Below are 13,288 nucleotides of genomic sequence, written 5' to 3'. Positions count from 1 at the left end.
ACACCTGCAGCATACCAGATTCAAATAAAATGGCTATAACATCCTGTCAGGTCTGTTAAATAACCCATTAATTTGAGGCAGGCGTGTGGAAGCAGAGACAAAGAATCAAGGACTAGAGTTGAAGAGCCCTGATTTAGTGCATTTAATATTAAATATTGATTCAGGCACAGGATTTTAAGTTTTTCTCTGAAAATATGAGAGAAAAAAACGATATTAGAAACTGAATTATCTGGTCCAGAAGGCACCCTTACAGAGGTGCTTGAAAGTTTTCCTTTCATTCTTTGGCATAGTAATGACATTTATATATCATATAGCTGGACTTCTACACAAGTTCTAAAAGTAGATTCAGAGAACAAAACTAAACAAGAAATATTATACCTGGATTTTTTCTATTGGGAAAACATTTTATTATTTAATATATATGTGTATATGTATATATATATATATATAATATATATCATATATATATATATAACAAATTAACCTAGGGCTTTTGAGGTAAAATTAGATTCAGGCATTTTCAATCAGTTGCATTACTAACAGGTGTCCATGGACTCAGACTTATCAGGGTATTTTGCTCTTTCTAACAGATTTGTGAAAGTTTATTAGGCACAGACAATGATTATGTCAGAAAATTTTGCTGATGTCCATCAGATTGGAAAAAAAAACTTAAGAGTTTGGACTCCAGCAATATATATTCAGTAGATTTCAAGTCTGCTGTTACCCAGGAGTGGCTGACCAAAGATCACTTGAAGAGCTTGGCGCACAATCATCTATGAACTGTATCGTGACATAAAGTAAGTAAAACAGCAAGAAAACTACCTCAGACACAAATAATTCTTCCATAGGATTGTTGCGGGAGCAAAAAGCCAATATTTTGATTGAAAAAGTCCTGACCTTAACCTAAATTAATTGTAGCGGCATCTAAAGTGAGCAGTCCATCTGAGGTAACCCACCACACAGTCCACGATGTTCTGGATTCAATTTCCTGTAAACTGATACGCAGGAATGATAAATGGTTACAGGAAATATTAAGTTACATTTATAGAGCTTTTTCACAGTAGACATTTTGACATGTCATAGCAAGAAATGCACAGAGCTGTTAGTGATGGCTGCATTCCACTTAGGAGAAGGTCCTGCTGTTGTACATAGTGTTTCAGTTCCTTGTTAAAGTAACAGTTAGATCTCAATACTATAATTATTCTGTCTTATTTGTTTTGTTTAAGTTCTCTTTGTTTACTTAGATTCTGAGTCAAATTTATGCAGATAAAATGAAACTATACTTTCAAGCACAGCTGTACATATTTAAAAAAAAATAACAGCCCACATAGTACATTTTTTCTGAATGGTATGTATTTATCATTGATCAAATTCACTTTCTAATTTTGATTACTTAATATTTATCACTAAAGTCCTAAAGATGTGCATCACTTTATTCAGCTTAATATATTTAAGATGTTAGCTCTTATAGATACTATGCAGCGTGAAACTGATTTTGTAATACTGGCGTTAAATAGAACTGATATTTTATTCTGCTTACAAAATCACAGTAGCTTTCCTCTCACCCAGTAGCTTGAATATAAATCCTTGCACAGGAATATGCAGAGTACTACACTTTGGCTTTCCTTACAAGGCTAAACATTTCAAACTGAAGACCCTGCTTTATTATTGCAAATGCAATTTTTTGCTGTTGCATCCTGTCTGCAGACATAATGACAGTATTTTGGGTTGTGCAACCACACAGGAAGGACGGCAATAAAGCAAGACACGTTTACACCATACCCATTACCACCATAACCACGGTAAGGTGTTTTTAAATTGTCCAGTAACTTGAAGCCATATTGTGCAATAAAACCTTTATCTGCCAACACATTTGATCATTCATCTTTGGACCTTAGTTGTAAATAGCATCACTGAATGAGTCTAAATGTGTTTGTTCGCTGGTAGCAAGAGATTTTTGTTCTGAAATTAAATTACTCAAAGGTGGGGAAGGCATACTATACAGCATCAAAAATACTACACTACTTTTCTTGTGTAATTAAATTAATTTACTATTATTATGTGTGGAAAAAACATGAGAAAAAATCTGAATATACTATATGTAGCTATGGCTTATTTCATCTGAAGTGAATGCTAGACTATCCTAGATAAGAAGACATGTATACCTCCTAGCAGCATTGGATAACACACTACAGTGAAAACATAGGGACACTTTCTCAAATGTTAATCCACCCTCAGCTTCTTGGGTGCAGTGCGATCCATCGATGGTGTTCCATTAGCATGCCCATTTTTTGATGAAGTAGAGCCATTCTGAATCTCCTTCCTTCGAGAAGCACTTTGCTTCTTATAAGTCTTGAATGAGATGCAGAGAAGCAGAGGAAATATGTTAGTAATGAAAAATAAATAAGGCTGAATGTTACATAATCTCACATTTCTGTTTCTGTTTCTACATACTTGAGGTAATTTAGAGACAGTGGTTCCACTTATCCACCAGAGAGCACTCAAGGTTATAATCCCCTTAGAAAGTATTCCTACACTATGTAACTAGATTACAGTGTCTTAAAAACATGGAGTCAAGGGTCCCTTCAATAATGTATTAACGGTATGTTTCATGCTAAAAAAAATGCTGATGTCTTTAAAAGATTGTTTTTTTTAGACATCTCCATGAATACTGGCATCATATCACACACTCAAACATGTAAATAACACTGAATGAGCCTGCTGAGAACAGCAGTCAGGGCGCCTCAGGTCTTATCCTCAAAATATGATGTAAAATTCCAGATTTGGACATAAAATCATTTGAAAAAGCAAGCAGATAAAAACAAGATATAATAATTGATGCAATAGGATGTAAAACAACTGTAATAAGCTAACATACCATTAACATACTATACCATTTTTATTTAAAACTTTTTAAAAATGACATGCTAAATGATTACAAAGAGACAGAACGGCTGCACCTAGAAGCAAAACTTATGCAAATATCCAACAAAAAAGTAAAGTTAATAAATAAACAAATGAGGCCACAAAAAAATAAATCCAAAATACATAAAAGCTAAAATGGGGACAAAAACCAAAGTGGCTGTTCACATTTAGAGCATCCCATAACAAGGTGTGGGTGATCAGACCGGACATGGACAGAGCTAAACACGTGTAAATTCTCTGAGGACAGACTGAATACAAAATCAGATCTCATCATTAAAGCCTTTTTTTTAAAGGAGGTCAGGGAGGCTTCTTTCACTTTATTATGATTGTCTGAAACTCAAAGGAGGAATATTCACAGAAAACCTCCTGCTCTTCTTTGATAATTTCTGCAGAGACAGTGACCAAAGCAGCTATGAGCTCAGCTCTAAACCTCCAAATCTTTCCTATCAGCCCTGGAAGTGTCATCTTTTATCAAGTCTCGACCCAAACAAACCAGCTGGTTTGGTGCATACATGCCAGGAAAAGGTAATGCCTTCGTTTGAAGGAGAGTTGGCTATTGTAACCTGTGGATATGATGTGAAAGCTCCTATAATTTCTGATGAGGTGTCAAAAATAAGCTAACACTGGCTATACATAAAAATGACTATTAAGAATATCTCTATAAAAATGGACTAGGGTGTCTATCTGGTTTTATGCCTTTAGGTTTTACACCTAGGTGAATTGCCTGTAATACCAGTGTTGGCTGTACCCACTGCAATCTCTGAATCCTAAGATGCTTTGTGTGAATTAAACACAAAGTAACGTAGCTTTTCAGTAGGATGTGACACATGCAATAATTAATACACAGTACTTGTGTGCTTAACTATGCTGTATAGAAACCAGCTGACAAGTTGTTGGAATTTTAATTAAGACTGAATGTGTTTTAGAGGTGTGTGATGAGCTCTGCAACATTATAAATCCTTTATTTCATGCTCCTGTACATCTCTCATATCGCATCTGTCACAATAAATTAGCCTAATGAAATTCCTGGAAATAATTAACTAAGATCCAACCACATGTGGTAAGTCAGGACCATACAGTCTACGGTCAGGACACGTTAGGATGTACTGTCCACTTCTGATCCCACCACCCTCCCATCACTGGAGACGCCATAAATTATATCTGTGTTTTTATGTTGCTTGGGGTCTTTTAGTCTAAAAGTGTCTTTTTCTACTCAACCGTTTCAGTGGTTTAATCTGTGCTGGAATTAACAGCATGAAAAATCTGTATTTGAATGTGATTGTTCATTGTAATGAAGGAACAAGCCACCTGCAGTGACAAAAAAAAGCCTACTTATAAATTTGAGAATAGGGGTGTATAGCATAAAGAAATAAATAATCATGCTTGCTGCATGGATCAGTTCATAGTTGGCTTTTCAGAACTATTAAGCTGAAGACTTAAACTGTAAAAATAACTTACCTGAATGTAGAAGTTAGAGAAAAGTACCATGAACGTGAACATATAACTTATTTGGAAGTACAGCCATCCCATGGGGAAGCCACATGGCCATATGGCGGCACACGCTGTCTGGCACATTGTTAAAAAGAACTGGATCTGTGGAAGAAACACAACACACATGGAGACTCTGATTCAAGAAACCAGCTGACACACAGAATTTAATAAATAAATGCCCAAATAATCAGTTTTCTTCATTTACATGTGAAAATCTGAAGATCTGAAGTTTAGGTAATTAAAAAAAAAAAAGTTTTACAAACATTAAAATAGCTTTTTTTTTTACCCAGGCAAGGAATCTGATTTACAGATGTGCACCTACCATCTGTAACTGTGTGATGTACTTTTTCCACCAAAGGTACGGCCGGATGGCAGGAATGGCTGAGAGGCCATAATAAGAGTACATCACAACATGTACAAAGCTGTTCAGGGAGGCACCAAAATATGCTGAGGATACAAAGAAAAGAGACACACAAGAAGTCATGAATCTGCAGCAAGAACAACTGGAATTCTGCAGTGCAATGATCATGCAGGGAGAAAAAAAAGACACATTGATAATTTCAAGGACGATAAAGCTGACAGCTTGGTGTTTTATGACAATGTATCCTGGGAAAACACAAAAACTTAGTTACACATCGGATAGTGTTCGTGTGTGTCACTTTGTTTCCTTTAGTTCTTTCTTGCTAAAACAAGCTGTGGCTTTAACATGGGAGAACCTAAATTATTCATCTCACTGTGATGCCAAAAAGTAGAAGTGGTTACAGAAAGGATTTGACTTGCTGGGAGGTAAAGTTGAGTAAAACACTTACAATGACCACAGGGTATCCAGTTCATGACAAACCACCAGATATTCAGCATGCTAGCATGGTGGTAGATGTGAAGAAATGTAATCTGGTAATCATTTTTCCGGAGTATGAAGAAAAAAGTGTCCATGAACTCAAGTAGCTTGGAGAAATAGTACCACCAAAGGACATTTATAACCTGAAAGGGGACATAGCAAAAGACAATGGTCAAAAATGTGATTAATAAAAGGAAGAAAATATTTCCTGTAGGTATATTCACGCAGCAAACAACATATAATGAAGTTAGGCATTTCATAAATCAGAGACATAAACACACACACAGCACAGTATTAATCATGTGATAACCAGCCTTGTGTACTTAATGCTGTTAGATGTTCAGAAGGAGTTAAACTATCAGTGACAGTGCAGCACTGATAAAACTGTTTAATAAAGCTGCAGAATTGCAAAGTCATGCACATCTCACTGTGAGCCTACTTTTCACCTCCACTGCAGAGATCAGTAAGGACACTAAAGAGTCATTATGACAGATTAAACTGGCTCCCTGTCTCTGTAGCTGATCTGCTGGGATTTACAGGTTCTCACCCATATAAATGAAAGAGAGTCTGAAAATCCCTATATTTTTTATTAATATTGCTTAAAGTTCAATATATCTTACTGAAATGGGTATTTGCCAAGAAACAAAATGGAAACTTGTGTACTTTTTAAGTTAAATTGCATTAAAGATGCAAACAGGAAAAAAGAATGCAATTAACTAGAAGGATTAAGTCAGACTGACCTTATTATCCACCTCTTGTGCGCTATGGGTGTCCTGGCAAAAGAAGTTGTAGCCACCATGCCATACAGTTGTAAAAAGCTGCAGGCAAAAGCATTAACACAATTGATAAATGGGTGTTATACCAAATCCCTGAACACAAAGGCCACTTAGACACTGCAATGCTCAAAAACAAAATAAGTAAAACTCAGGGGATTTAGGGATGTTAAATGAGACTATTTCTTGCACAAACACGTAAGAGACAGATATGGTCCTATATCTGTTGCATCAGGCTGCAATGACTTTTTTTTTTTTTTTTTTTTTTTTGCAGCTAGTAACATCAAGATTTAAGCTTTTTTTTATGTTAAATTATGAATCTGTCTGGGTATGGGAGTATGGTATTAACTAATTTTTTTTTCTATTTTATTTGTTTTTTTTGTGAAAAAAGACATCCAACTGAGCTTGAGAATCAGTAAATGAAAGAAGATTGTGTCATGCTTTCAACATTATGTAATTATTTGTACAGACTTTATCTTCTCTGACTGCATTTATCTCAGTCTACTTAATATATTCTCCATTTTATTAAAGCTGCTTATTGTAATGAACATATAAACAAATTGACTGTGTGATTATATCTGTGCACTGGCAAGTTGACAGAGACCAGAGGACAGCTTTATACCTGCTGTGTACTTTGATTCAAATCAGGGTAACATTGCTTTTGCAGTACCAAAAGTTCACCTCATGGGAAGGGCATTGCTAGAGTCAGGGTTTAATGAATCAAATGGAGTACAGTTCACTTGGGCCTTACACAGTGCAGAGGGAAGGACCAAAAGCTTCTGCCAGCTGAACAGGGAGGAGAATGCAGACATTTCAGACTCTGACATGCACAAGCACCAAGTCTGGTCCGGACATCCTTGTGGTCAAATCATGCAAATCAACACTCATTTATGGCACTGTTGCTATTCCTAAAACAGCTCATTTTGACTCAAACGTTGCATCTTTGCTAAACAGCTATGCATTTCTGTGTTTGTTTGCATCACTGCATCTATCAATTTCATGTACTTAGTCAGCTGTTTATAAAAAAGCAGTTTTCAAGGAAACAATAGTGGGCTGTGCTGATGTCTGCAAGGCCATACAAGGAATTTGATGGCTGTGCTGCTCTCATTCCTTGATTTTGTTTTCACAGACAGCTTTCAGGGAGATACCAGCAGGAACAGGCCTGTGTCCAATTAAAATCAAAAGCTGCTTTATTGTGTTTCAACTAAACTGGTGTTTCTGTCTTGTTCTGAACAGTCTTGTAAAAGAAACCTTTGATTTCATGCATTCATTCATTCAGGGTAGGGGGGCTGGAGCCTATCCCAGCAAATAGCAGGCAAGAGGCAGGGTACACCCTGGACAGGTTGCCATTCCATTGCAGGGAGATTTTTTTTTTACATGTTTTAATTTAAAGTAAAGACATAAATATGATAAATAATGTTAGCTGGCGAGGCTTAGATATGCTGATGGCTGGATTATGTTTCCTTCATACTGTTTCCACTCTAAGTTGGACTAAGCTAATCGTGTCCTAGCTTGAGCAACATATTTAAAGCAATGTTTAGACTTTTTGGGAAATGCTCTTTATTTCAAATAAGAGTAAAAGTAATTTGCGAAGGGACAATCTGCAATAATAACAGCCACATTGCAGTAGAAAACCCACATTGTAGCAGGCTATTTCAAGTGTGTTATATTCTGTGAAGCATAAGAAATAGGTGGTCATTCAGATTATTATCTGCTCCTCAGACAGGTCTCTGTAAGTTGCACTGACTGTGCGAAGGTCCTTGTATGAAGTATAAAGGCCTCCTTATGAAATCTTTTGTGTTATTCATGAAAAGACAAGTTTAAAATGATCACTTTTCCTCTGTCCTGGGAGTGTTTAATGTCCAGTACAGCACACAACCTGACATTTCTACACCAGTGTATTCCTTTTATTGTTTTCTATTTTTTAACAGTTTGATGATTTTCTAAAGGTGAAAATGCTGTCCTTGAGCAACAATTTGTTTCACTACAGTAACTTTGTCAAATAAAAAGTGCTTTTTTTCCATTGTTACTGGGCTACCTGTAACCATTTTTTTGTTTCTTCTTCTTTGTTACTTAAATGATTCAAGAAATTACACCCTGTACTTGTATAACAGGATGTGGGATGGTTGATGAAGAAAACAGAGACTTTATCATGACAAACAAAAGATGTTGCCTAGACAGGGATAACTACATTATAATGGCCTGATGCAGAACAGGTGTGTCAGTCAGTCAAAAACCAAACTCTGGCATAGCAGGAAGCAAAACTGACTAGAAGGAAGCACCTACAATTTCATAGAATTATTTAATTAAAGTATAATTTTAATTTCATGGAAGCCAACGTACATCAGTGAGTTTTCCCTGTTGTCTTGTGATGTTTCTGGATATGGATCATTATGACGGCACTGATTGTTTTGGCTCATTTCAGCATGTCTCTCAGTGATGAGCAATCTGTTTACCTCATAGCACATGTAGAAGGACAAGAGCGTGATGCCCAGATTGTAGAGCAGCATGAGGCCTCTGCAGGAATATGGCTGCCTGTCTTTCATGTACTTGGGCCCCAACCACACAATCAGGAGGTACATGACTGTGAGTGCAAAGGTTGGCGGGTAGTTGTCAAGCAGCAGCATTCCCTGCACCCGCTTATCTGAAACATGGAGATGAAGAAATTAAGAGGATGGACAGTGGGTTGAATTAGAGAAAAAAAGAAGCTAGCAGGCAAAAACACAGAAAAATCTCACCTCTGGGGCCAATCCATGACTCAAAGTAAGTGTTCAGTTTATGGTTTATGGTCTCCATTTATTACCTAAAACAGAATGCAGAAGGAACAGACCCCTTATATTACAATTACTGCATTATTATAAAAAAAAAGAAAACATGGAAAGATTAGCTTAGCAAGCTGTACACCGTACACACATACATACCTAAATTTGATATTATGACTCAGACTACACATTCAGCTGCTATGATATCAATTAGAAATTGTGTTTCTGGTGATTTAATGACTGCCCTTCCAGTGGCACTCTCTGTTTTGATCTCCTCCATCAACTTAGGAAAGTATCTGGCTCCATAGCTTTTGTCAACATGTCATTTAGGTCCTGATCTAAAGTTTACGGAGTACATCAACATAGAAAAAGACACTAAAAAGACCAGAGTCTGCCAAATAACAGGCCACTCCCAAAATATCTGTTGCAGTGGGGAGACGTAGGGAGTCTTTGCTCTCCATGCCACATTTCTAGCAAATGTAGTTTGAGAAAAATGGTATGTAAAATTATGTGCAGTATTTGCAAATATAGAGTGCCATGTCAAAGGTGCATATGGTCAGGGGAGGAGCAACTTGCAGCTTCTGTGAACAAACAATATTCTACATTGCTGACCACTCCTAATACTGATGTGCACTGTCTCTGCTGCTGTTGTTGGAAGTAATCACACTGTCACAATGTGCAGATTTATCAGCACTAATTTGCTACAGGAATACTCACGTGTCTAGGCAAAGTCATCATAATGTGATAGTTGTGTGTGTTTATTACTCAGTTCTCTGTAACTGTTTAAAAATATATGTCTGATGTATTTGGCGCAGTTGAACTTATGAGCTGCCTGGGGAAAAGTAAATTAAACATATTCTTCTGCAATTTATCTCATGGATCTGTAGTTTAACAGTAATCTACAGTATAATGCTGTACACTAGATACCATCATATGAGAATGGTGATATAGTAAGTCAATTTACACAACACTGTCTTGACGTTTACATCTGAATGTTTTCTAGCTTGAACTAAAGATATTAATATTACCAGGTTCTGTTCTCAAACCTGTTTCTCCACTCCCTACCAAGCTTTCTTTAATTTGGATGACAAAAACTGAAATCTGGCTTTGGCAAATATCCTCAGTCACATGGTCATGTCTTTACAATAATAATAATAATAATAATACTAATAATAATACTAATAATAATACTAATAATAATAATAATAATAAATTTTAAATACTATCAAATGCTATTCTGAATATTAAAAAGCTTACTATACTAAAACTATAAAAACAATACAACCACAGAATATCAGGTATAACTCTATTTATCCATCCACTTTTTTATCCCCACTTTATGTATTTCAGGGATTTAAAAAAAATAAAAATAAATAAAAATTATACATACTTTCGACTAAAGTTGTGATAAGAATAATCACACCTCCTTAAAAAAAAAAAAAAAAAACCTGCATAAATTCCTGCATGAAGTTTCTCACTGTAAACCTGATAACGCTCAAGAACACATTTATTTATCACCCCCGAGTAAACTCATAGTTCTGCATGCCTTTGTTGCCTTTCAATAGCAAAAGCAATTTAAGCTTTGCCAAAAACATGATCTTCCAATCCCAGAAATTGCACTGAGTCTGCATTCTTTATTTCCACTGACGTGTTCCTCAGCTATACGTTAAAAGCAGTTTAATTACATCACAGGCTGCTGCACCACTCACTGCCTCTACACCTGCCTCTACACCTGCGTCTACACCTGGGAATATATCAGCAGACATGTCCTTTGTAAATTCCTCTTTTTAATATTTTCTAAGGCTGTGAGATGTTGTATGTCCTCAAAATGAAGATGTGAACCTCTGCACATTACTGAATATGATATGATGAAGTACAAAGCAGGTTAAGAGATAAAGAGAATAATTTATCATTTTAACAAGAATGTGAGCAAATCTTTTAGATCTAAAGTCTTGATGAAATCAAATATAAAGTATATTTATTACAACATGTCTTGCTATATACATGACTTTAACACTAGTATGTGACTTAAAAATAATCAAAAACGGACTTTAGCAGATCTTATTAGAATTTCTAAGTTTGTATTTTTAGAGAAAATAAAGATAAAAAATATAAATGACTCATCCTTCCCTCACAGGTATCACTTTTGTTTCAAGACAGTCTTTTATTGCAGCCAATAAAATACTGTCTTAAACAATTTCTGCACAACTGATAAGGAATGATGGGCGGTGCTTACTCAGGCCAGTGGAGCTGTCCAATCAGAGCACAGTAGGCTCTTCAGGAGGCAGAGCCTTCAATAGCTTCTGCTTGCAGCAGCAATCACATAGAGCACACTTCATTTACATAACCTGAGTAAATTAGTTAATATAGAAAAGTAAAATTACATGTTGAAATGCTGCTTAAGCACCAGACAGGATATTGCTGTCAGTTCCATCCATCCATTCCAAACATGGCTTATTTTGATCAGCCACAGTTCAGTAATATCCTTGCTCTGATTATCAGAGATGCATTAGGCTGCACCAGAACATGATAATCTGAAAGACCTTAATCAGGACACGATGACCCACAACAGGAGAGCATGTTGTAGTCAGTTAGTCTTTCCTGGGTAAACATACCCCAGCCATGAAAAAAAACCCTTTCTTCTATACTGCAACATTTGTGTTATCTCATCACCTCTGCATGATTTAATTCAGTCAGTCAAATTGACCATAAGAGTCTGGTTGGGCACATACCAGATGTTGTAAATTTGTCTACTGTTAGATATTTTGCAATCGATCTGACACTGTAGTGTATGCCCTGTAAAGCTGTGGGCTTTTAGGTCATTGTGGGCTATGTTTCTATGACTTTTACCTCTGTTAGATCATTTACCTGAATTTGCAGGCACATTAGTTCACTGTATTTACCCAAAACAGATCAATTACATTTCACTTTTCCCCTTCACAAACGTATACTTTAATAGAGGAAAGAGGACTACATTGATTATTTTTATGTGTTGTTAATGTTAAACTTTAAAACTATTCTGTATTAATTCAGGTCAAAATCATACCTTATATTGGTTATTTTCATTATTGGAACTTCATACATGAACATTAAAAACTATGTGAATGGATGCATAAAAAGATTTAAAAAGAAAAAATGTGTAAGAATAAATAATGCCATTTTTAGCAGGCTCATATGTTTACAGTAGATCATCCTAGAAATAGCTCTCCAGACCCTTCCCAGTACTCTCTAACAGCGTTTTGTGAATATCACAAGCCCACAGGAACAACATACCAAAGTTGTTCTCCACAAGTTTGGCACCATATTGGCAACGCTGTAAAACTAAGTGTTCATCAAAATGTTACAGTACTTGTCTGGTTACTTTAGTTTAAACACCGTGTCGCACATATGTCAAGTTCAAGGAAATACTGCAGAAGTTCTGGGTCCTGCCTTCGCTTTGCAGCACTGTATTGTATAACAGTAATTTCTCATCAGGGTCACGCGTGTAACCTAAACTGCACTTTACGAACTGAACTGTACAGCCCGAGTCTGCGGTGAAACTGAGAGGCGATCATTATATCACCACTTGATTCACTTCAAAGCGGAAACTTCCAGAAATGAATGAATTAACATAGTACCAAGCAGCAAACTTATCGCATCCTGTCGCCGGCAGGGCTACAGTAAAGTGGAGGTCACCGCTTCAGCATCATCCAAACTCATAGTGACGCCATGCGCGCTGCAACATTTCCAACACTACGGAAAGTCTTACCATTAAACGCACCCAGCTGTGCGGCAGCGTTGTTATTTTGATGGAGGACGAAATGCTGAGGGTGGAAGAAGAGACGCAGTCGTGTACCGCTGACCGCCTACCTTTCTGAGATGGTGTGAGAAGACGACTGTGTAACCTTGGCTCACTGGCCGGTCTGACACAACGTGCTGCCTTCTCGCTTCAGTGGAATAAAAAAATAGTGGGAGGAACACGCAGACTGGCCCGTTGCCCTGCAGTAGTGTTATAGCCAGGAGGTGACCCCGTGTGTTGCAATCACAATCGAAAAAGGATGACATCTGGACTTTAAATCCTCTGTAACTGCAGGCAAAGTGTGACTCCTGCACATACATGTGAAGACTGTATGACTAGAGGGAGCAAAGTGACAGTGTGTGATTTTTTTTAAGTTAATATAAAACTTTAAGAATTAAACCCACACAGCTAATTCAAATGACATAAGGAAACAAATACTAGGAAATAAATTGAAAGCAAACAATATATAAAAAAAACCAAAAATAACAAAAAAACCAAAAAACAAACAAAAAAAAACTTATGCATAAACATTTAGTGTTTTATTTCAATAACAAGCTATTCAAATGTTTGGCATAGAAATCAAAATTTTAAATAATGAATGACAACAGCTGTCACAACGGTGTGTAACACTTTACCAAATTTTACCCCTCTTCAGTGGACTACAGGGGCTGCAGGACATCTGGACCAGATTTGTTGTTGTTTATCTGTTTAATTAATATTT

The 13,288-nt window shown here is 36.5% G+C and overlaps 1 protein-coding gene across 2 annotated transcripts; it reads right to left on the bottom strand.

The window, feature by feature from the left end:
* Window positions 1-597: 597 nt before the first annotated feature.
* On the bottom strand, window positions 598-12,718 carry LOC121656159 (elongation of very long chain fatty acids protein 5-like). Of its 2 annotated transcripts, none has more exons than XM_042011225.1 (8): window positions 12,639-12,718; window positions 8,766-8,830; window positions 8,484-8,671; window positions 5,995-6,072; window positions 5,226-5,397; window positions 4,739-4,863; window positions 4,384-4,518; window positions 598-2,352 (listed from the first exon to the last, which is right to left on the bottom strand). In XM_042011225.1, the coding sequence occupies exons 2-8, from the start codon at window positions 8,821-8,823 to the stop codon at window positions 2,224-2,226; spliced, it is 885 nt and encodes a 294-aa protein (XP_041867159.1). In that variant the 5' UTR covers window positions 8,824-8,830; window positions 12,639-12,718; the 3' UTR covers window positions 598-2,223. The 2 variants fall into 2 exon arrangements, with proteins under 2 accessions (XP_041867159.1, XP_041867158.1); XM_042011224.1 differs by having other exon boundaries at window positions 12,538-12,700.
* Window positions 12,719-13,288: the final 570 nt, after the last annotated feature.

The sequence above is a fragment of the Melanotaenia boesemani genome, chromosome 16 (genome assembly GCF_017639745.1).
Source record: "Melanotaenia boesemani isolate fMelBoe1 chromosome 16, fMelBoe1.pri, whole genome shotgun sequence".
NCBI lineage: Eukaryota > Metazoa > Chordata > Actinopteri > Atheriniformes > Melanotaeniidae > Melanotaenia > Melanotaenia boesemani.
The sequence above is the reverse complement of the archived record's forward strand: the minus strand, read 5'-3'. Positions and strand labels throughout refer to the sequence as shown.